Here is a 25160-nt window from a genome sequence, read left to right as displayed (position 1 = left end):
GCTTGGCTCAGACAACCATGGTATGCCTACATGCTCAAAATATCAATCGACAATCTACTACGATCGGAAGACTGCAGCGATCTCCTATCACAAGAAGACGGCTCTCTTCTACATCCGATGCACCAGTCACTACACCTGACAGCCTGGAGACTGAACGGTCGTTACTAGAGGAAATGGGTTTCTCATACTGGGTACAAAACGTAATACTAACTGCTAGGAAACTATCCACGAGACGAAATTACCATTTCAAGTGGAAGAGATATACTACATGGTGTACAGACCACCATTTAGAACCCAGACACTGCTCGCTGGAACACCTTTTGGACTACTTACACTCTCTAAATGCAACAGGTCTAGCGACAGCCTCAGTAAGAGTTCATCTGAGTGCAATCGCAGCCTTACATGTACTGCATAAAGGCCAATCCATCACCACTCATCCAATGGTTTCACGCTTCATGATGGGCCTCATACATCTTCGGCCACCAGTTTCAAAACCACCAATTCCATAGGATTTAAATATAATATTGGAACAGCTCATGCTACCTCCATTCAAACCTATGGAAACCTCTCACATTAAATACCTTACGTGGAAGGTAGTTTTCCTGGTCGCTGTGACTTCCGCTCGACGAGTCAGAGAAATTCAGGCCTTAGTACATTACAGTCCATACATGGAATTCTACCATAATTAAGTAGTACTTCAAACACACCCATCCTTTTTACCAAAGGTAGTTTCTGCCTTTCACCTCAACCAATCCATTAAACTGCTGACCTTTTTCCCAAAACCACATCGGACAGACAAAGAAAGACTATTACATACATTAGAATGTAAACGAGCATTGGCCTATTATAAGAGTAGAACTTTAAATGAAGCCCGCCATTCTCAACTGTTCCTCACCTTTAACCCTAATTTTCCTGGCTTGCCGGTGTCCAAAAGAACCATTTCCAGCTGGATTGTTCAATGCATATGGTTTTGCTATGAGAAGAAAAATCTACAACTCCTCATCTCCAAGAGCGCATCAAGTGAAAGCAGTTGCCACTTCACTTGCCCATCTACGAAATGTTCCGCCACTTGACATCTATAAGGCGGCAACTTGGTCATCTCTACATACCTTCACATCACACTATTGCCTCGATCAACAAACAACAGCAGATGCTACGTTGGGTCAGGCAGTACTCAACACCCTTACGATACAAATACATAGTGGCCTGTCCACAATCTGGGTCACGCTAACTCTAAAAGACAGACAGAATCAACACATATTCTGCGTGACCATTAGCTTGGGACTCCCAAGACAGCATTTCGGTCCACTCCCCAGATCAGAAAACTTTTCTTTCTCTGGGAACCCCTCCCCCCAAATAAAAACCCCCATCTCAACCTTTAAATTAATTAACAAGTCCCACCCTCCTGACCCACCTCAAAGACCTGCCAAATTAATTTACTACAACCCCCCCCCCCCCTGACCCCCCCCCCCCCCCAAGACCTGCCAAAAGTCCCTGGTGGTCCAGGAGCGGTCCGGGAGCGATCTCCTGGGCTTGGGCCGTCGGCTGCCAGTAAACAAAATGGCGCTGACGGCCCTTTGCCCTCACTATGTCACTGAGGCCGACCAATGGCAGTGGTCGGCCCCAGTGACATAATAGTAAGGGCAAAGGGCCGTCGGCGCCATTTTGATTACTGGCAGCCGACGGCCCAAGCCCAGGAGATCGCTCCCGGACTGTTCCTGGACCCCCGCTGGACCACCAGGGACTTTTGGCAGGTCTTGGGGGGGTCAGGAGGGTGGGGGGTTGTAGTAAATTAAGTTGGCAGGTCTTGGGGGAGTCAAGAGGGTGGGGGGGGTTGTTAGATTTATTTTTTTTTTTAATATTCGCTCCATAAGACGCACATACATTTTCCCCCCACTTTTGGGTTAATACATTTTCCAGTCTCCTATTCACACATTTTCTCTGAGGCCCCCTCACTCTTCCTCCAATTGAAGGCAAGTTCACATCTCGCTGCCACTTGATTATGTTGGAGAAGAACTATTTGTGTTGAATCCTGTTGCATAGAAGGAATATTTAGTAAAAAGAACAAGGGGTCTTTCGCCAGTCTTATCTTTATAATGTCATATGTCAGTGCCACTATTGTGTCCCAATAAAACATTATCAGCGTACAGTTCCACTATATTTGAAGAAACATACCTTTTACCCTACAACCTGTCCAACATTTATCCTAAACTGTTGGGTACAGCTTATTTAAACATTCAGGTGTCAAATACCATTGGTATAGAACTTTCCAACTGTTTTCCTTTAGAAGAGCCGAGAGAGAATCCTTCCCCAAGTGCATAAAGCAGCTCTCCGATGTCTTATCCTTAGTATTCCCAGATCTTGTTCCCACACCACTTGAAATTTTGGTTTAAACTTTAATTCCGCATTAAGTATGGAATAGATCCTAGAGAAAATTTTCATCGTTCTGTCAGCATGATCACAAAATCCTTCAAATAGAGATTTCCCTTCAAGAAAGTCCTGCTCTGCTACCTTTTGTTTCATATAGTGTTGAACATGTAAGTAGTAAAACCTATCTTTATTCGGTAGCAGAACGCTGACTGGACCTCCTTAAACTTTTTCATATCCATGCCCTCCCAAAATTGTTCCAACCTGGAACATCCTCTATTCTTCCATCTATCGAAAGCAGCTGAAGTGAAACCTGGAGTAAACCCTCTGTTGTAGTAAATGGGTGTTCGTAAAAAAATGTTTTATCCCCAACAATCATGTGCCTCCATTTATCCCATAAAGCTAATGTCAAATCTGGCTCATGTGGCATCTCAGACACTATCCAGGCTTTCCTTGCCAACCAGGGCAGCCCTACCATTGTATCACCCATCATATCCCTTTCCAGTTGGACCCATCTTTTTATTTCTAAAGTTTTATGCCAGTGTACCAATGCTTATAATTGAGCTGCTACATAGTACCATTGAAAGCATGGTATGCCCACTCCACCTCCGCTTCTCGTTTGATGCAACAACTCTTGGCTACTCGAGGAGGTTTCCTTTTCCACATAAATCTGAACAGTTTTCAATGCCACAGCTGGAAGGTTGCCTCTGGAATATCTATGGGGAGGGTCTGGAACAAATAATGGAGTCTCGGCAAAATATTCATTTTTACAATTGCTGTTCTACCAAACCATGAGAATTCCCCTTTGTCCCAGTGGTGTAAATCCTGCTCAGTCTGCTTCAGTTGTCTAAATAATTGGTCCATTTGTGCTTCAATTTCCACATGTTTTTTAAATCTGCTACAGAGAGATGCCAACTGAGGAAGATCTAGTTAATCACAAACATATTTTGTTACTGATCACTAGAAGATTTAAGAGGCTTATAAAATTATATGAATATCAAGCATTTTTTTCTTTTTTTTTTTTTAATTCTTTATTTATGATTTTCAAATTTACAAATAAAAGAATTCTATATAAGTAAAGACCACCAAAAAAAAAAAAAAAGAGAAAAGTATTTCACAAATACATATTGGGAAACAATATCTATGGTTAAATACTATCTACTTATCTCATATTCTCTTAATTGAAATTCCAAAATATACAAACTAAACAAAGTACTTTACTTTTTTTTTTTTTTTCAAAATATATTTATTGGGAGTACTTTACTTTTATACAATTATATGTATTCATCCGTCAGAAATAAACAGGGAGAGGGCAAGTGAAATCAAACTGAGAGAATTTATAGAAATTCTTTATCTTAACAGTGGCATATAACATAGACTAAAGTGGAACCTCATATGATTAACCCTCAATTATTGACCGGGGAAGAGGTGGTTGGTCTTCTGGCATCTATGAATTGGCGAAGTCATCCCCTTTCTTAATTAAACATTTACATGGATATCTAAGCGTGAAAGCAAAACCAAGGGATACAACATCTTGTCTCAAAGTTAGGAATTCTCTACGTCTTATTTGAGTGACTGGAGCTAAGTCTGGGTATATTCTTATTGTTTGACCATAAAAATTCAAGGGAAATTTTCTAAAGAAATTGCGCATTACATTGTTAAGGTCATACACAGAAATAAATGCTACCAGCAATGTTTTCCTTTCCAATACATCTGTTTCCGAGTTTTCCAGGAAACTAGTTAAATTTAAGGGAATAGCGGGTATTGGCAAAGGCCCTGCAGCAGCAGGTCTATTACTACTATTTAGAAATCTACAAAAGTTTATAGACGGCATATTCTCTTCTGTAAATTCCAGTCCTTCTCTAAAAAGTCTTTTCAAGGTAGTAAAGGGAATTTCCCCAGCAATTTTTGGAAAGTTCATAATACTTAGATTTAAATGTCTGATGTTGTTTTCCAAATTTTCCAGACGTTTAGAACAGGCCATTTGTTCTTTAATTACTGCTACATTAACAGCTTGCAGAGAGTGAATTTTATTTTCATTCTCTGCCATTTTATTTAATGTCTCCATTGCCTGTTCTTGTATTCCAGTTATTATTTTTTGAACATTATAATTCAGGGAGTCCATTTTTTGCTCTAACCGTTTCATAGCTTGGCCTTGACCAGCTACCAAATCCCAGAGTGACTCAAGTGTCACTACCCCAGGCTTAGTTGTCGAGGTCGAAGGTATATCTCCCACACCAGTAGATGTTAAACACTGACCTCGGTCCGCCGAAGCTCCCTCGATATCCTCTACGAGGTTTGCCTCCCGGTTCCGGGCCCCTGAGGCTCCAGCTCCCGCTGATGCCTCCGTTTCTGGCCAGGGAACCCTCTCCAGCGTTAGCCCGCTTCCTGGATCGGCCTCCACCTCCCCGGTCGCTTCTGCCGCGTCATCGAGCTGCGACCAGGAAGTCTCTCCATCCGGGTCTCGCTGTGCGGGGGGTGGTCTGGTATCCGGGCTAAGAGAAGCCTCATCCGCAGGAGCTCCCCGTTCTCCCCCACGGGAACTCACACCAGGTTCACCGGCGCTCTCTGCTAGTTCCAGTTGGCTAAGAAAGCGGATGATGTCCAATTGCCCGGAGGAAGGTAAGGTCTCCGGTGGAAAGATTCTTACCTTCCCCTTTCTTTTCGAAGGCATAGCGAAAAAGGGGAAAAATATCTTTCAAGAGAGAAAGTCGAGCACCGCTGTTCAGAGCCGCGTCTATGCCGCCCGCATTTTTTTTTTCTTTCTGGAAAATGATCAAGAAAACTTAAAATACCCTCCACAGTAAGAAAACACTGACCAAATCAAAACTGGCAGATCTTAACTTAGACTTTTTATTGGGGATGAAATTACCGTGAAACCATTGTGTTTATTTATTGAAGCATTTTTAAAGATATGACCAACCTATTACTCAGGATGTGCCTTGTGCTGCTGATAACTTGATATATACTCACACATTGAAAATTTTGTGCATTAAACTTGCATCAGTCAATCAATTGTATTTATATTCTGCCTTTCAAATATTTCCCTGTCCCTAGAGGGCTCACAATCTTAAGTTTATACCTGAGGCAACAGAGGTTGATGTGACTTGCTCAAGGTCATCAGACGTGGCAGTGGGATTTGGACTTGGTTCCTTGGTTCACAGCCTGCTGCTCTAACCACTAGGCTACTCCTCCATTTTACTTTGGTTTGGTGACTCAGGTACACAAGAAGGTTCTGAAAAATGTCCCACCAGCATTTGGTACCCACACAGGACCCTATTCAGTAACTCAAACCATTGTATAAATTTAGGGCCTGATTTTAAAAAAACATTTACATGCTTAAAATTGGATTTTTACACATGTAAATGCACTTTACCCATATAAGTGGGCTTTTGAAAATTGCTACAATATATGCCATTGAATTGTCTATAGGATATTCATGTGTTAGTGCATATTATGCGCTTAAATGGCTTTTTAAAATTGTTACGATAGTATGTTACATTTATGCATATAACTCCTTTTCAAATTATCTCCTTAGTGAGTACAAAAGTATTAATTGTTAAAGACTATAAGATATAGAGTATTTCAGCTTTCCTGTTGGCTTGTGTAGGTGCCTGTGGCACTGATTAGTCTCCGCAAGGCATTTCATTTGCAGCAGCATTCTATTGATGTCCTCTGGATTATGATTTATAGGGAGAAGAAATGGGTGACTGTGGGTGACACATCCCTCAGGATCTACAAGTGGGTGCCTGTGACAGAGCCGAAGGTCGATGAAGTAAGTGCTTCTTATAGTCACGCTCCAGCATAAAAAAGTAACTGCAGTGGCATGCAGATTTCAGGGTGAGTCTTCAGCAGCCAACTACAAGACCATAGGACAGTCTTTGTCTGCTGGTGCCAGCTCCTGAGAGAATTGCACGAAGTCATAATTTTTTAACTGCACGGCAACTGAATATGTTAAAATAAATTGCTTAACCAAAAAACAAGTTCACATAATCTAGAAGTCATAAAATGGCCTTAAAATATTGTGGGAGTCTTATGTAACTTGGACTGCTGAATAAGGTTCTAGGCTGGCTGGAGAGCAAGTCAGAAAGAGTTTTGAAGTTGTGCAGCATACAGAGTCTAGTCTTTCTTGCCTAAAGCTTGTTCTCTTGTGCCTAGGATAGACATTGTCATTACATTTGGACCGGTTCAGCTAATGAGCTGATCTCTTGTTCAGTTTATATATTAGGTGGAAGAATAAAAAATTAAATGCTTCCCCCCCCCCCCCCCTTAAAATTGACTATTTCCTGCAAAAGATATCTCTTTATGGTATGTGAGGTACTGTCACTCAAGGCCCCTTGGAAAGTGTCCCTCTTATCATAAGAGACCTCTTCCGCAGGCTCAAAAGACTGAGATGAGCCTTCAGTTCATTTTCAGAATGTGGAGGCTGATTTAAACTGCTCCTGTGGTTATCTGGCTGCCTGGCTGAAGCTTCATTCACCAGAAAAGGCTGAATCAGCAACTCAACCTGATGCAACCTTTTCCAGTGAATAAAGACCCTGGAGTAAGTCATCTGACCTGGCCTTTGCATGTACCATACATCCAGAGATTGCATTTTTCATTTACCATGCTTAAAATGGCAGAAGCTGGCATATATAGGAATGCTACATTAAATAATAAGAGGGCATGGACCATAAACTGCTTATGTTTGTTTCTACACTGATTCTGGCTTCCTTGGGGCTGACATCATTCTGGAACACATTAAGGGAAGTTTAATCCTTGTACTACAAAACTAGAATATCAGCATTAGCATTCATTTTTCAAAATGGGAATACTTATCCCAAGCTTTGTTAATGCATATATGCTTCTTGTTATCTGTATAGGGTCCACTGACTAGAGGTTAGAAAAGCCACTGATCAGTGAAGTACTTCTTGTCATATAATTCTTGTTGCTGAGGATGAAAATGCCATTAACTTGTGCAGCAGAAGCACCTGCTAGGTGAAAAACTCTATCACGTGGCCCCATGGTGCAGCCATTTTGCCAATATGCATTTAAAAATCTCTGCTTTTTGTATTTAAAACTTTAATAATTCACACTTTTCAGCACTTTCTCACTCAAACTGCAGCAAGGTGTAGTATGAATAGTCTTTACTCCATCTAGTTCAGGGCATACTAGCAGTGCCAGACAAAATAGTAAAGTATATGGTCACAAGGCTCCTTCCCCAGTGAATCTATAGTTTGAGCACATAAAGAAAAGGAACTTTGAAAGCTTTGCTCTAGCGAAAAATCTCAGGAAGGATAATTGACTTGTTTGGGGTCATCCAGAGAGTGGTAGAGGTGGGATTTGAACCTGGGTCTACTTATTTCACAGCTTTCTGCTTTTAAGCTGCATTGATAGTCTTGAGAAGGGAGAAAAGCTTGCCCTCTTCCGCTGTACTCCAAGTTTTGCTTTTTTTGCTGCCATATGCTGAAAAATCGGTTGGTAGATTTCTAGCTGTGTTGAAGCCCTCCTATAAAATTAGATAGAACCAGACCCACATAACATGCCCTTGAATGATTCTCGAGTAAGTCACAAAGTAGCAAATCTGAAAGGAGTTACAGAGTGACTCGCACTAATTAACTTGTCAGCTACTTTCAAATATAGTGATGGTCTTTCTGTGATCCAACTTTCTCCTTTTTAGTGGTTTCAATGGAAAGACATAAGCCACAAATGTTTGAAAATAGCTTAAAAAAATGCAGAGTGAAACATGAGAAGGGCTGTAGCGGCTGAATGCAAGACTGTCTCTGCTTATTGTGATTTACAGAGAGGTATTACTTGTGCATTATTTATGTGTGTGGTTTTTTGTTTTTTTTTAATGGTTTGGTTTTCTTCCCTGCAATGCTGCTGAGCCTTCAGGAGTAGGCTTTAGCTGTTGTCTTAGTTCACTTCTTGGAACCAATTGGATGTGATATCATGACATCACATTCATGGTATAATCCAGTCTGGTCTCATTTAGGTAGATTTTAAAAGCCCTGTGTGCACCAAAAGCGGGAGATATGCGTCCAAGTTGAGCCAGTGCACGACGAATGGATCTTATAAACAGCCCATGGACGTATGTATCTCCCTCTGCGCGCACAAGTTAAAAGTTTCTAAAAAGGAACGGATCGTGATTTGGGTGGGATGTGGGCATGTCAGGGCCTGGCCAAAAAATGTGCATGTAAATACTTATTTGTACAGGCATACACCTGGATCCCCTGCTGCATAAACTTCTTTTATGGAGGGCATGTAAGTAGTAAAATAAAAAAAAATGTAGGTCAAGCAGCAGGGTTTTAAGGTTTGGGGCTAACAGGGAGGAAGAGTGGCTATAAAATTAAAGGGGTTTGCAAGTTCTATCCCTAAACTGGACGAACTGGGAAAACTAGCTATGGTGTCAGTGCGCCTCCCTTATAAAATTGCCCCAGCTTAGGCGGTAGATGTGGGATTTGCACGCACACGTGCGCACATGTGCATACATATGCACATATGTTATAAAATGGACGCGTCTGTGAACACAAGCCAGCAAATGCATGCACGTGTGCGACCGTGCAGCTGTTTCAAAGTTACCAGCACTGTGCATAGGTGCAGTGCTTGATGACGGAAGAGACCTGACGATGATGAGACTTTTTTATATTTTTTCTTTAAGACAAGTTACAGTGGGGTGGGGGGTAGTGAATTTATAAATATTGATTTGTTCAGCAGTTTTAATTGATACAGAGTCTGTAGTCTTAGATACTTCTAGAATATTTCACAGTACAGTATTTCAGTATTTACTGAAAATCATTGCATTAGACCTAGGAACTGATGTGAGGTACTTCTGATGCCCAAACAATAGAGCCCTCCAGCCTCAACATTAGAGAAGTGATACGGAGGTCTATGTTTGAATTTAATATATTGCTTTTCTAATAATAATTTCCTAGCGTGTAGACAGATGGACTCCGGACCAATGGGTATTGTGCTCTCCTGATAGCAGATGGGAGATGGAGTCAGATTTCAAAGCTGACGTCAGCCTACATATACCCGTGCAGCATGCTTAGCTGCATGGGTATATGTAGCATGCTTAGCTCTTCAGTATTGTCTTCGAAAAGCCAGTGTGGATATATGTTGCTTAATACTTGATTATAGTTGATTAACTTTGAACTGGTTCAACTGATTTTATATATATATATATAAAACTTTTGGAACTGGGAATCGCTTTAATGGAGAAATTACTTACCTGATAATTTCGTTTTCCTTAGTGTAGACAGATGGACTCAGGACCAATGGGTATTGTGCTCTCCTGATAGCAGATGGGAGACTGAGTCAGATTTCAAAGGTGACGTCAGCCTACATATACCTGTGCAGCATGCTTCGCTCTTCAGTATTTCTCCCTCTCCATAGCAGATGCGGCCACTATCCCAAACAAGAATAGTGTAACACTTACAGCAAGAAAGAAGAGATAAAAAATGTACCTTAAGAAGAGAGCCCCGCTTTTCCTGCGATGAAACCTAACAGTCCCTCCCCCAGTTGAGATTTTCCTGAGGTCGCTTCGATATCCCTCAGAGACGAGCCTTAGTCCGCTGGCCGATTCCCAGCGTGGACGTAGCCCCCAGGGTGGCTGAAAGGCAGCGGGTGCAGATTCAAGCACGGCGGTGAAGGTATGTCCCTCTCCCCCCACAGCTGGAGACTGTCCGGCATGCGACCGGTAAGCGCCGAAACCAGGTAAGGTAGAAATCTTTACTTCTAAGTCTCCGGTCTCCAAGGCTCGAACAGCCGTACCGTCCTTCCTCCAACAAGGTTTAAATCAGGTTGAGCAGCCCTCCTTTCGGTGCGAGGGTCCACACACGTGGAGACCCTCCAGGGGGGTCGCCATCTTGCCTTTGGGGTCGTCGGCGCCATTTTCCTCCTCCGACTGATGGTACACGTGGGGCAGGCTGGAGGCCGAAGCGCCTAACTTAAGCGCTTAAGTACGGTTTGAGCGCACAGCGGCACACACATCTGAGTTGTGCGCACAGTGACATGCACAACTGGACGCATAACTGTGCCGCGCGCACAAACTCAGTTGCCTGCATGCACAACTTGTGTGCACTTCGTGCGATTAACTTCTGCGCATCCAACGCTCACAACTAAGCGCATCCGCACGCATAACTCCACGCATGGGTGAATTCCTAAGCCCTACAAGCACACAAATAATGGCACCGCCATCCAAGAAAGCCAAGGAACCCTTCATTTGCCCAGCCTGCCACTTAAGAGCTGCGCAGCCTGAATTGGAATCCCTCCTGTGCCAACAGTGTGAACAGAACCAGGGAGAACCAAATCAAGACCCTCTACAGCCAGCAGAGGGATCTGGTACCACGGATGATGGCATCCCGGTCCTTAGTATCTCCAACTCTGTGCCCCCACAGGAAAATTCCTCCGGGGCTACCTCTACAACCCTTCCTGGGATCAACATGGATCCAGGAACCTTCTCCTGGGTGGAATTTTTCAAAGGGCTGCAAACCTTTGTCCAGGCACAACCAGCCCCTGCTGTCCACCTGACTCAAACCCAGCCGGAAGCACAAGTCCTTCCCAGCACCTCTCGGGCTTCTCAAGACATGCCTCTACTAACCAAGAGCCTCTCCGATGGGGATTCAGATACCTCAGAGGATGAAACCTACTCCCTGGAAGAAGCAGAAATTCCCCCAGGGATGGAGCCACATAGGACCATGCTCCGATTCTTCCTCAAGGATGAATTACCAACCCTAGTGTCCCAGACTATGAAGACACTGGGTCTTCCAGGCACAGAGTCCACAGCGGAACCAAAGAAGAATCCCATGCTGGTGTACCTCCGTAAGGCTTCATGCTATTTCCCTGTGTGAGGGCCCATTAAGGAACTGATTGACCTGGAATGGAATGCTCCAGAGGCCACTTTCAAAGGGGGGAGGGCTCTAGAAGCCCTATAACCGCTGGAACCCACGACTAAGGAACTTCTACGTTTCCCCAAAGTGGATGCTATGATCTGTGCAGTCTCAAAATGCACTACGATCCCAGTGGAGGGAGGAGCGGCACTGAAGGACGCCTAGGATAGAAGGCTGGAAGCCCTCCTTAAGCAGTCCTTTGATGTATCAGCAGTGACACTACAAATTGCTTCCTACTGCGCCTTAGTGGCACGTTCCTGTTTGATCCTCGCCAGAGATGCAACCACGCCAGGAGAAGTGATGGAGCCTGCAGTCTCCTTCCTCACCGATGCTACCGCAGACCTCGTGCGCACCTCATCCAGGGGTGTCGCTGCCGCAGTGGCGGCAAGAAGACAATTATGGCTCCAGAATTGGTCGGCTGTCGCAACTTCCAAAGCAAACCTCACAAAAATGCTTTTTAAAGGATCCCTCCTGTTCGGGAGCAAACTGGAGAAATTAGCCAATAAATAGGGTGAATCTCCAGTATCCCGATTACCTGAGGACAGGAACAAAAGAACATAGCAGCGCTCCTCCTCCAGAAGAACAAAGGATAGAGGATCGCAGCGCCTAAAGCTTTACAAGAATACACAGTCCCAAGTCCCTTGTTTTTCAGGAAGTCTCAGTCCTTTCGGAACAGGCACATTAAGAGAGGAGCAAGCTCAGGGGCAGGCCCCAGTCGTACCCCACAATGAGAAGATGCAGACCCATCCACAGGAAGAAGACATAGGGGGAAGACTTACCCTCTTCTACCAAAGATGGGTCAAGAGAACTTCGGACAAATGGGTCCTAACCATCATTCGAGAGGGATACTTGCTGGAATTCCTAAGCATTCCTCCAGACAAATTTATGAAATCGCCGTGCCACTCCCACTCCAAGAGACTGGCAGTGGAAACCACGCTAGCAAGACTACTCAGCCTGAAGACAATAACCCCAGTGCCCACGCATCCAACAAAATACTGGCCTCTATTCCATCTATTTTATCGTTCCCAAGAAAGAAGGAACATTCCAACCTATCCTGGACCTCAAGGCCGTCAACCGTTACCTTGAAGGTTCCACACTTCCACATGGAAACCCTACGCTCTGTTATAATGGCAGTACAACCGGGAGAATTCCTAACCTCCCTAGACCTATCCAAAGCCTACCTTCACATCCCGGTCCATCAGAACCACCAGCACTTCCTGCGTTTTGCGATATTGGGTCATCATTATCAATTCCAAGTGCTACTCTTCAGACTAGCTGCCACCTCCAGAACCTTCACCAAAATCATGGTGGTAGTGGCGGCAGCACTGAGGAAAGGAGGAGTCCTGGAACATCCTTACCTGGACGATTGGCTGATCAGGGCAAAGTCTCCGGAGGAGAGTCGCCTCGCGACCACCAGAATCAAGAATCTACTATAAGAACTTGGGTGGGTTGTGAACACAACCAAGAGCTGTCTACAGCCCTCCCAGTCACTAGAATACCTGGGAGTCTGGTTCGATACCAAACAGAACAAGGTCTACCTTCCCCCTTCACGGAGAAGGAAGCTGATGGGTCAATTACAAAAACTGTTGACCTCGGTTCGCCCCAAGGTATGGGACTACCTTCAAGTCATCGGCCTCTTGACATCAACTCTGGAAGTGGTCCTGTGGGGAAGGGCCCATATGTGGCCGCTACAACGTTCTCTACTGTCACGATGGAACCCAGTGTCCCAGAACTACTCAATTCGCCTCCAGCTACCGAATAGGTTCGGGAGCAGCTTCAATGGTGGCAACAGGAAGAACACCTAAGCAGAGGCGTAAACCTATCCGCACCAAAGTGGATCTTGCTCACCATGGAAGCAAGCTTGCGAGGGTGGGGAGCCCACTGTCAGGAACTGACAGCCCAGGGAAAATGGAACCAGGAAGAGGCGGGATGGAACATAAACTGCCTGGAAGCGTGAGCGGTCAGACTAGTCTGCCTATGATTCAGTCACAGACTCCGAGGCGAGCCCGTCAGTCATGTCGGACAACGCAACAACTGTTGCCTACATCAACCACCAGGGAGGAACCAAGAGACAGCAGGTGTCTCTGGAAATAGACCCCCTCATGGAGTGGGCAGAAATAAACCTACAAGAGATTTTGGCCTCCCCCATCGCAGGAAAAGACAACATCTCCACGGATTATCTCAGCAGAGAAAGACTAGATCAGGAGGAATGGTCGCTGGCGAACACAGCCTTCCAGCTGATAGTAAATCGATGGGGTCTCCCAGCCATGGACCTACTAGCAACTTGTCGCAATGCCCGGGTCCCCAGATTCTTCAGCCACAGACGAGAACCACTATCTCAGGGAATCAACGCTCTCATCCAGAACTGGCTAGATGAAAACCTCCTGTATGCCTTCCCACCCTGGCCACTATTGGACAGGGTGATTCACAAGATAGAACACCACAGGGGACTAGTCCTACTAGTCGCCCCGGATTGGCCAAGAAGACCATGGTACACGGACTGCGAAGACTATTGGCGGGGAATCCTCTGCGGCTCCCGCCATACAGGGACCTTCTTCAGCAGGGACCAATCTCCCATGAAGACCCAGCTCGATTCTCTCTTACGGTATGGTCCTTGAGAGCACTAGCCTAAAGAAACGAGGCTACTCAAAAGCCATGATTGACACCCTGCTTCGGGCACGCAAGTTCTCCACATCTGTCTTGCATATGAATCTGGAGAGTATTCAAAGCTTGGTGTGAAGACCGCAGTCTCCTCCTGAGGACAGCCAAGATTCCCATGATCCTAGAATTCCTACAGGACGGCATGCAGAAGGGGGTTGTCTCTCAAGGTCCAAGTCGCAGCACTGGCCTGTTTCAGGTCCAAATTGGATGGTATCAGACACTCAACTCACCCTGATGTGTCTCGCTTCCTGAAAGGAGTCAAACAGCTCCGACCACCACTAAAGTGGCCAGTGCCTCTATGGAACCTCAACCTAGTACTAGACTTCCTAGCAGGGGAATCCTTCAGACCAACAAGTGGCCTGTCTCTACATCTCTTGACCCTAAAGTCAGCATTCTTGATCGCAGTATGCTCAGCCTGATGCATCTCTGAACATCAAGCATTATCCTGCCGGGAACCCTTCCTCGGGTTCACCCTGGGCACCATACAGCTGCGTACGGTACCATCCTTCCTTCCGAAAGTGGTTTCACAGTTCCATATGAACTAGACCATATCCTTACCATCACCAAAGGAGCACAGGGATTCGGAAGACTTGTGCCTCCTTCGCCACCTGAATGTCGGCAGAATCCTAGTCCGATACCTGAAGAGATCGTAACCATTACGCAAAACTGGCCACCTGTTCGTCCTACACAGCTGGAAGAAACAAGGGGAAGCGGCATCACGGGCAACCATAGCCCGCTGGATCAAAGAAGTGATTAATGCTGCCTACATAGAGGCAGGAAAACCTTTACCTATCCAGGTCAAGGCGCATTCTACAAGGGCCCAGGCAGTCTCCTGGGCCGAAACCAGACTGCTCTCGCCAGCCGAGATCTGTCAGGCAGCAACATGGTCCTCCCTACACATCTTCTCCAGGTTCTACCGCCTGGATATTCAGGCCAGGGAGGATACAGCCTTCGCAAAGGCAGCACTAAGTGGGCCACGGGCAGCCTCCCATCCTATAGGGGAGTAGCTTTTGTACATCCCATTGTTCCTGAGTCCATCTGGCTACACACTGGGGAATGGAGAAATTACTTACCTGATAATTTCGTTTTCCTCAGTGTAGACAGATGGACTCAGCATCCATGCTGCTCCAGAAATCGAGAACCTCTGATATCAACTCCCGAGACTGAACAAGTACAGGTAAGCCACGGCCTACCCCTAATCCAAGAAACTCACAATTGCCCAGGTATCATGTTTATTGTTTCAGTACACTGGCGGTCTCCAGTTCCAAAAGTTTTATTTATTATATATATAAAATCAGTTGAACCAGTTCAAAGTTAATCAACTATAATCAAGTATTAAGCAACATATATCCAGACTGGCTTTTTGAAGACAATACTGAAGAGCTAAACACGCTGCATGGGTATATGTAGGCTGACGTCAGCTTTGAAATCTGACTCTGTCTCCCATCTGCTATCAGGAGAGCACAATACCCATTGGCCTGAGTCCATCTGTCTACACTCAGGAAAACAAAATTATCAGGTAAGTAATTTCTCCATTAAAGCGATTCCCAATAAAATAGCATATTATATAAAATAAACACATTACAAATCTGACACTATGGGGTCAATATTCAAATGTTTTGTCCAGCTAAGTTCAGGCTTTTAAAATTCTGGTGCTGTGACCACCTGGAAAAATAAAACTTTCCAGGATAACTTGGAAGCAGTCTGGAGGTGTTACAAGATGGAGTTAACTGGATAAGTTATCTGGTTAACTGTAATATTCACAGTTAGCTGGATAACTTATTCAGCTAACTCTGGTTGTACAGGTGAGCAGTCCTGAAGTTAGCCAGATAAGTTTACTTGGCTATATTCAGCAGAGTGCCTAATTGGCAGCACTCCGCTGAATATCATGGACAAGATATCCATCTAATTTTAGTTGAATAACTTGTGTGCTTCACACATTGCTGAATATTGGGCTGTTTTGGTTATTGAACAGTCAACTCATAAATAGCTTTAATAAAAAAAAAATCTTTCTGAAAAAACACAGTACTAAATGAGTCTCAGAAATTCTACCCTAGGAAATTAAACTGTTCTCAGCAACTCCCTTTGAGCTTTGCTTCCTTGTGTAAACATGCAAGCCGCGTTTTGTAGGCAGCCTGCAGTGAATTCTAGCCTTGCTCTGTTCATTCTTAGTCTGTGCCACCTGCTTCACAGATCAGTCCTGAGAGAACATTTGGTCACACAAAATGCACGTGATATAGATACTGATATAGTTTGAGTTTCGCAGGTGTTCTTTAAGTTATAGTGGAAATGGGGAAGGGAGATATAAGGTTGCACATTGGGGGGAGGAGTGACCTGATGGTTAGAGCAGCGGTTCTCAACCGTTGTGTCGCATCTCAACAGTGTGTTGTCAAGCACCTGTAGGTGTGTCAAGGACTTCCTGGTCTCCCGCTGCCCTTCCCTCCCTCTCCTCCAACCCAGCAAGATGCACATAATTTCCTAGTGTTTAGCCAGATGGACTCAGGACCAATGGGTTATATGCCCCCCCTGCTAGCAGATGGAGACGGAGTCAGGTTTCAAAGCTGACGTCACCTTTGGATATACCCCTGCAGTGACCTCAGCCCTTCAATATCTCTCCATCTTCTAACAGATTTAGACATGCTTTCCCTACACCAGCATTGGTGGTATAGCGGGATTGCAGTACTTATTAGAAGAGAAAATGTACCTTTAAATTGGAGAAAGATTGAGCTCCGCTCTCCTGTGGTATTACCTAAAGGTCCCTCCCCCAGTCAAGAATTCCTGAGGCGATTTCCGAGATCCCTCAGAGGTGTGCCTTGGTTTCTGGAGTGGACTTTGCTGCTAAACAGCTGAAAAGCAGTGGGTGCAGGAAGCAGAGCGCGGCAATGACAGCCAAAGCCCTCTCCCCCCACAGCTGGCGACCGTCTCTGTACTCAGCCAGTAAGTGCTGAGCCCAGAGAGAAGACTATTCCTTCTGATTCAGAGAGGGGCTTCAGTAAGTCTTTCCTCTGGTCTCCTTGCTCAGCGCGCCGTACCAACGACATTTCCGATCTGATTGGGGTAAGGGAAGGGGGCTTCCGAGCGGGTCGAGCGGCCCCCCGTGATGGGCTAGGCCCTGCTTCAGGCTCGGTGGGCATGCCACGTGGCAGGCCGCAGCAGAAGCATCTTGCGCTCTGTTTTGTGCACCTCCGTTGCCCTCCATAGTCGTTGGTACACGCGGTATGTGCTGGCTCTGTGAACAAGCTGTGCGCCTAACGTTGCATATAAGAACATAAGAAATTGCTATGCTGGGTCAGACCAAGGGTCCACCAAGCCCAGCATCCTGTTTCCAACAGAGGCCAAACCAGGCCACAAGAACCTGGCAATTACCCAAACACTAAGAAGATCCCATGCTACTGATGCAATTAATAGCAGTGGCTATTCCCTAAGTAAACTTGATTAATAGCTGTTAATGGACTTCTCCTCCAAGAACTTATCCAAACCTTTTATGAACCCAGCTACACTAACTGCACTAACCACATCCTCTGGCAACAAATTCCAGAGCTTTATTGTGCGTTGAGTGAAAAATAATTTCTCCGATTAGTCTTAAATGTGCTACTTGCTAACTTCATGGAATGCCCCCTAGTCCTTCCATTATTCAAAAGTGTAAATAACCGATTCACATCTACTTGTTCAAGACCTCTCATGATCTTAAAGACCTCTGTCATATCCCCTCTCAGCCTTCCTTCTCCAAGCTGAACAGACCTAACCTCTTCAGCCTTTCCTCATAGGGGAGCTGTTCCATCCTCTTTATCATTTTGGTTGCCCTTCTCTATACCTTCTCCATCGCAACTATATCTTTTTTGAGATGCGGCAACCAGACTTGTATATAGTAGTCCAGGTGTGGTCTCACCATGGAGTGATATAGAGGCATTATGACATTTTCTGTTTTATTAACCATTCCCTTCCTTATAATTCCTAACATTTTGTTTGCTTTTTTGACTCCTGCAGCACACTGAGCCGACAATTTTAAAGTATTATCCACTATGATGCCTAGATCTTTTTCCTGGGTGGTAGCTCCTAAAATGGAACCTAACATCGTGTAACTACAGCATATGTTCGCGCAAATGTGCGCTTCTACTTACGCGCACTGGTACAGGATCTGTGCGCACTCTTATTTCAGACGCTAGCTGGCTGAGCGCACAGCTACCATTTTATTATGGTCCCGGCAGCAAAGAAGCCTAAGTGACACTCTTTGTGCTGCCTGCCATATTAGGGCTACACAGTCTGACCTGGAGTCTTTTCTATATCAGCACTGTGAGGAGGCCCAGGGAGGGCTGGACTCCCAGAATTTTTCCAAGCCCGGCTCCTCCCATTCAGTAGATGGGTCAGCCGCGACCTTATCTGGTAGCACCCTGGATCTGAGTAATCCCGGGGCTGGGTCTACCTTGGGAGAGGGAGATTCAGCTGCATCTACCCCAATTCCTCCAGCAGCCTTTTCTTAGATGGAATTTTTTCAAGGCCTTCAAGCCTTCGTACAGGTGTGGTTGGTCTCCTGCCCCTCTCCAAACCCCAGCCAGGAAGGCCTCGCTCTCCCAACTCTATCAGCAGGCTCGAGACATGCCTTGCCTCACCAAGGGGTATCTCTGATAGGGACCCAGACACCACATATGACAAAGGGGAAGCAGATTCATTGGAGGATGGGGAAATCCCTCCAGGCTTGGAGACATATCGGACCATATTACGGTTTTTCCATAGAAATGAATTGCCGGCCTTGGTTTCCCAGACCCTGAAGACTCTGGGAGTTCCGAGCACCGACCCTATGTAAGAGAGGAAAAGACCTCAGCACTAGCTGAAAACATAGCAAATTAAATTCAGCACCAGTTGTTGCAATCACAGGACAAAAAAATCTCATATTTATTAATTAAATCCAGTAAATCACATCGGCTGCCTATTTGTTCCCAGTGCAAATCCCAATGCCTTGTGCTGTAGCTGCCATGTGTGCTGGGGGGGAGGGGGTAAATAGTGGGATAGAAAAAGTGAGCCAGCATATGTGTAAGTGTGTGAGAGAATGTGTGTGATTGAGACTGTGGATGTAAGTAAGAAAGAGAAGGCATATGTGAGAGAGACTGATTAGGGGTGACCTTTGTGTGTGACAGCAAGAGATTGAACAGGGAGGTGTCTGGTGTGTGTGTGTGTGTGAGAGAAAGATTGCTCACAGAGGTGACTGTGTGTGTGTGTGTGTGTGTGTGAGAGAAAGATTGCTCACAGAGGTGACTGGTGTGTGTGTGTGAGAGAAAGATTGCTCACAGAGGTGACTGGTGTGTGTGTGTGTGAGAAAGATTGCTCACAGAGGTGACTGGTGTGTGTGAGTGAGAGAAAGATTGCTTATAGAGGTGACTGGTGTGTGTGAGTGAGAGAAAGATTGCTCACAGAGGTGACTGGTGTGTGTGTGTGTGAGAGAAAGATTGCTCACAGAGGTGACTGGTGTGTGTGTGTGTGAGAGAAAGATTGCTCACAAGGGTGACTGGGTGTGTGTGTGTGTGAGAGAAAGATTGCTCACAGAGGTGACTGGTGTGTGTGTGTGTGTGAGAGAAAGATTGCTCACAGAGGTGACTGGTGTGTGTGTGTGTGAGAGAAAGATTGCTCACAGAGTGACTGGTGTGTGTTGTGTGTGAGAGAAAGATTGCTCACAGAGGTGACTTGTGTGGTGTGTGTGTGAGAGAAAGATTGCTCACAGAGGTGACTTGTGTGTGTGTGTGTGTGTGAAGAGAAAGATTGCTCACAGAGGGGACTGGTGTGTGTGTGTGTGAGAAAGAGAAAGATTGCTCACAGAGGTGACTGTGTGTGTGTGTGTGAGAAAGAGAAAGATTGCTCACAGAGGTGACTGGTGTGTGTGTGTGTGTGAGAAAGAGAAAGATTGCTCACAGAGGTGACTGGTGTGTGTGTGTGTGTGAGAAAGAGAAAGATTGCTCACAGAGGTGACTGGTGTGTGTGTGTGTGTGAGAAAGAGAAAGATTGCTCACAGAGGTGACTGGTGTGTGTGTGTGTGTGTGTGAGAAAGATTGCTCACAGAGGTGACTGGTGTGTGTGTGTGTGTGTGTGAGAAAGAGAAAGATTGCTCACAGAGGTGACTGGTGTGTGTGTGTGTGTGTGAGAAAGAGAAAGATTGCTCACAGAGGTGACTGGTGTGTGTGTGTGTGTGTGAGAAAGAGAAAGATTGCTCACAGAGGTGACTGGTGTGTGTGTGTGTGTGTAAGAAAGAGAAAGATTGCTCACAGAGGTGACTGGTGTGTGTGTGTGTGTGTGAGAAAGATTGCTCACAGAGGTGACTGGTGTGTGTGTGTGTGTGTGTGAGAAAGAGAAAGATTGCTCACAGAGGTGACTGGTGTGTGTGTGTGTGTGTGTGAGAAAGAGAAAGATTGCTCACAGAGGTGACTGGTGTGTGTGTGTGTGTGAGAAAGAGAAAGATTGCTCACAGAGGTGACTGGTGTGTGTGTGTGTGTGAGAAAGAGAAAGATTGCTCACAGAGGTGACTGGTGTGTGTGTGTGTGTGTGTGAGAAAGAGAAAGATTGCTCACAGAGGTGACTGGTGTGTGTGTGTGTGTGAGAAAGAGAAAGATTGCTCACAGAGGTGACTGGTGTGTGTGTGTGTGTGAGAAAGAGAAAGATTGCTCACAGAGGTGACTGGTGTGTGTGTGTGTGTGTGTGTGAGAAAGAGAAAGATTGCTCACAGAGGTGACTGGTGTGTGTGTGTGTGTGTGTGTGAGAAAGAGAAAGATTGCTCACAGAGGTGACTGGTGTGTGTGTGTGTGTGAGAAAGAGAAAGATTGCTCACAGAGGTGACTGGTGTGTGTGTGTGTGTGAGAAAGAGAAAGATTGCTCACAGAGGTGACTGGTGTGTGTGTGTGTGTGAGAGAGAAAGATTGCTCACAGAGGTGACTGGTGTGTGTGTGTGTGTGAGTGAGAGAAAGATTGCTCACAGAGGTGACTGGTGTGTGTGTGTGTGTGAGTGAGAGAAAGATTGCTCACAGAGGTGACTGGTGTGTGTGTGTGTGTGAGTGAGAGAAAGATTGCTCACAGAGGTGACTGGTGTGTGTGTGGGTGTGAGTGAGAGAAAGATTGCTCACAGAGGTGACTGGTGTGTGTGTGGGTGTGAGTGAGAGAAAGATTGCTCACAGAGGTGACTGGTGTGTGTGTGTGTGTGAGAGAGAGAAAGATTGCTCACAGAGGTGACTGGTGTGTGTGTGTGTGTGAGAGAGAGAAAGATTGCTCACAGAGGTGACTGGTGTGTGTGTGTGTGTGAGAGAGAGAAAGATTGCTCACAGAGGTGACTGGTGTGTGTGTGTGTGTGTGAGAAAGAGAAAGATTGCTCACAGAGGGTGACTGGTGTGTGTGTGTGTGTGTGTGTGAGAAAGAGAAAGATTGCTCACAGAGGTGACTGGTGTGTGTGTGTGTGTGTGAGAGAGAAAGATTGCTCACAGAGGTGACTGGTGTGTGTGTGTGTGTGAGAGAAAGATTGCTCACAGAGGTGACTGGTGTGTGTGTGTGTGTGAGAAAGAGAAAGATTGCTCACAGAGGTGACTGGTGTGTGTGTGTGTGTGTGAGAAAGAGAAAGATTGCTCACAGAGGTGACTGGTGTGTGTGTGTGTGTGAGAGAGAAAGATTGCTCACAGAGGTGACTGGTGTGTGTGTGTGTGTGTGAGAAAGAGAAAGATTGCTCACAGAGGTGACTGGTGTGTGTGTGTGTGTGTGAGAAAGAGAAAGATTGCTCACAGAGGTGACTGGTGTGTGTGTGTGTGTGAGAAAGAGAAAGATTGCTCACAGAGGTGACTGGTGTGTGTGTGTGTGTGAGAAAGAGAAAGATTGCTCACAGAGGTGACTGGTGTGTGTGTGTGTGTGTGAGAGAGAAAGATTGCTCACAGAGGTGACTGGTGTGTGTGTGTGTGAGAAAGAGAAAGATTGCTCACAGAGGTGACTGGTGTGTGTGTGAGAAAGAGAAAGATTGCTCACAGAGGTGACTGGTGTGTGTGTGTGTGTGAGAGAGAAAGATTGCTCACAGAGGTGACTGGTGTGTGTGTGTGTGTGAGAAAGAGAAAGATTGCTCACAGAGGTGACTGGTGTGTGTGTGTGTGTGAGAAAGAGAAAGATTGCTCACAGAGGTGACTGGTGTGTGTGTGTGTGTGAGAAAGAGAAAGATTGCTCACAGAGGTGACTGGTGTGTGTGTGTGTGTGAGAGAGAGAAAGATTGCTCACAGAGGTGACTGGTGTGTGTGTGGGTGTGAGTGAGAGAAAGATTGCTCACAGAGGTGACTGGTGTGTGTGTGGGTGTGAGTGAGAGAAAGATTGCTCACAGAGGTGACTCTTGTGTGTGTGTGTGAGAGAGAGAAAGATTGCTCACAGAGGTGACTGGTGTGTGTGTGTGTGAGAAAGAGAAAGATTGCTCACAGAGGTGACTGGTGTGTGTGTGTGTGTGTGAGAAAGAGAAAGATTGCTCACAGAGGTGACTGGTGTGTGTGTGTGTGAGAAAGAGAAAGATTGCTCACAGAGGTGACTGGTGTGTGTGTGTGTGAGAAAGAGAAAGATTGCTCACAGAGGTGACTGGTGTGTGTGTGTGTGAGAAAGAGAAAGATTGCTCACAGAGGTGACTGGTGTGTGTGTGTGTGAGAAAGAGAAAGAGTGCTCACAGAGGTGACTGGTGTGTGTGTGAGTGAGAAAGAGAAAGATTGCTCACAGAGGTGACTGGTGTGTGTGTGAGTGAGAAAGAGAAAGATTGCTCACAGAGGTGACTGGTGTGTGTGTGAGTGAGAAAGAGAAAGATTGCTCACAGAGGTGACTGGTGTGTGTGAGTGAGAGAAAGATTGCTCACAGAGGTGACTGGTGTGTGTGGGTGTGAGTGAGAGAAAGATTGCTCACAGAGGTGACTGGTGTGTGTGAGTGAGAGAAAGATTGCTCACAGAGGTGACTGGTGTGTGTGAGTGAGAGAAAGATTGCTCACAGAGGTGACTGGTGTGTGTGTGTGTGAGAGAGAGAAAGATTGCTCACAGAGGTGACTGGTGTGTGTGTGTGTGAGAAAGAGAAAGATTGCTCACAGAGGTGACTGGTGTGTGTGTGTGTGAGAAAGAGAAAGATTGCTCACAGAGGTGACTGGTGTGTGTGTGAGTGAGAAAGAGAAAGATTGCTCACAGAGGTGACTGGTGTGTGTGTGAGTGAGAAAGAGAAAGATTGCTCACAGAGGTGACTGGTGTGTGTGTGAGTGAGAAAGAGAAAGATTGCTCACAGAGGTGACTGGTGTGTGTGTGAGTGAGAAAGAGAAAGATTGCTCACAGAGGTGACTGGTGTGTGTGTGAGTGAGAAAGAGAAAGATTGCTCACAGAGGTGACTGGTGTGTGTGAGTGAGAGAAAGATTGCTCACAGAGGTGACTGGTGTGTGTGGGTGTGAGTGAGAGAAAGATTGCTCACAGAGGTGACTGGTGTGTGTGAGTGAGAGAAAGATTGCTCACAGAGGTGACTGGTGTGTGTGAGTGAGAGAAAGATTGCTCACAGAGGTGACTGGTGTGTGTGTGTGTGTGGGTGTGAGTGAGAGAAAGATTGCTCACAGAGGTGACTGGTGTGTGTGTGTGTGAGAAAGAGAAAGATTGCTCACAGAGGTGACTGGTGTGTGTGTGAGTGAGAAAGAGAAAGATTGCTCACAGAGGTGACTGGTGTGTGTGTGAGTGAGAAAGAGAAAGATTGCTCACAGAGGTGACTGGTGTGTGTGTGAGTGAGAAAGAGAAAGATTGCTCACAGAGGTGACTGGTGTGTGTGTGAGTGAGAAAGAGAAAGATTGCTCACAGAGGTGACTGGTGTGTGTGTGAGTGAGAAAGAGAAAGATTGCTCACAGAGGTGACTGGTGTGTGTGTGTGAGTGAGAAAGAGAAAGATTGCTCACAGAGGTGACTGGTGTGTGTGTGAGTGAGAAAGAGAAAGATTGCTCACAGAGGTGACTGGTGTGTGTGTGAGTGAGAAAGAGAAAGATTGCTCACAGAGGTGACTGGTGTGTGTGTGAGTGAGAAAGAGAAAGATTGCTCACAGAGGTGACTGGTGTGTGTGTGAGTGAGAAAGAGAAAGATTGCTCACAGAGGTGACTGGTGTGTGTGTGAGTGAGAAAGAGAAAGATTGCTCACAGAGGTGACTGGTGTGTGTGTGAGTGAGAAAGAGAAAGATTGCTCACAGAGGTGACTGGTGTGTGTGTGAGTGAGAAAGAGAAAGATTGCTCACAGAGGTGACTGGTGTGTGTGTGAGTGAGAAAGAGAAAGATTGCTCACAGAGGTGACTGGTGTGTGTGTGAGTGAGAAAGAGAAAGATTGCTCACAGAGGTGACTGGTGTGTGTGTGAGTGAGAAAGAGAAAGATTGCTCACAGAGGTGACTGGTGTGTGTGTGAGTGAGAGAAAGATTGCTCACAGAGGTGACTGGTGTGTGTGTGAGTGAGAGAAAGATTGCTCACAGAGGTGACTGGTGTGTGTGAGTGAGAGAAAGATTGCTCACAGAGGTGACTGGTGTGTGTGTGTGTGTGGGTGTGAGTGAGAGAAAGATTGCTCACAGAGGTGACTGGTGTGTGTGAGTGAGAGAAAGATTGCTCACAGAGGTGACTGGTGTGTGTGTGTGGGTGTGAGTGAGAGAAAGATTGCTCACAGAGGTGACTGGTGTGTGTGTGTGTGAGTGAGAGAAAGATTGCTCACAGAGGTGACTGGTGTGTGTGAGAAAGATTGCTCACAGAGGTGACTGGTGTGTGTGTGTTTGTGTGTGAGAGAGAAAGATTGTTCACAGAGGTGACTGGTGTGTGTGTGTGAGAAAAAGAAAGATTGCTCACAGAGGTGACTGGTGTGTGTGTGTGAGAAAAAGAAAGATTGCTCACAGAGGTGACTGGTGTGTGTGTGTGAGTGAGAGAAAGATTGCTCACAGAGGTGACTGGTGTGTATGTGTTTGTGAGAGAGAAAGATTGCTCACAGAGGTGACTGGTGTGTGTGTGTGTGTGAGTGAGAGAAAGATTGCTCACAGAGGTGACTGGTGTGTGTGAGTGAGAGAAAGATTGCTCACAGAGGTGACTGGTGTGTGTGTGTGTGTGAGTGAGAGAAAGATTGCTCACAGAGGTGACTGGTGTGTGTGTGTGTGTGTGTGAGAGTGAGAGAAAGATTGCTCACAGAGGTGACTGGTGTGTGTGTGTGAGAGTGAGAGAAAGATTGCTCACAGAGGTGACTGGTGTGTGTGTGTGTGTGTGAGTGAGAGAAAGATTGCTCACAGAGG

The 25160-nt window shown here is 45.9% G+C and overlaps 1 protein-coding gene across 2 annotated transcripts in view; it reads left to right on the top strand.

The window, feature by feature from the left end:
• The window catches only part of BCL7A (BAF chromatin remodeling complex subunit BCL7A), a 130672-nt gene that overhangs the window by 18525 nt on the left and 86987 nt on the right, over nt 1–25160 (top strand). For both annotated transcript variants that reach the window (XM_029571253.1, XM_029571252.1), the window contains exon 2: nt 6061–6142. In XM_029571253.1, the coding sequence (XP_029427113.1) occupies nt 6061–6142 (82 nt within the window). The remainder of the gene's footprint in view (nt 1–6060; nt 6143–25160) is intronic.

Source organism: Rhinatrema bivittatum, chromosome 11 (genome assembly GCF_901001135.1).
Source record: "Rhinatrema bivittatum chromosome 11, aRhiBiv1.1, whole genome shotgun sequence".
NCBI classification, from domain to species: domain Eukaryota; kingdom Metazoa; phylum Chordata; class Amphibia; order Gymnophiona; family Rhinatrematidae; genus Rhinatrema; species Rhinatrema bivittatum.
Note: the sequence above shows the minus strand (reverse complement) of the source record. Positions and strands in the feature narration are given on the sequence as shown.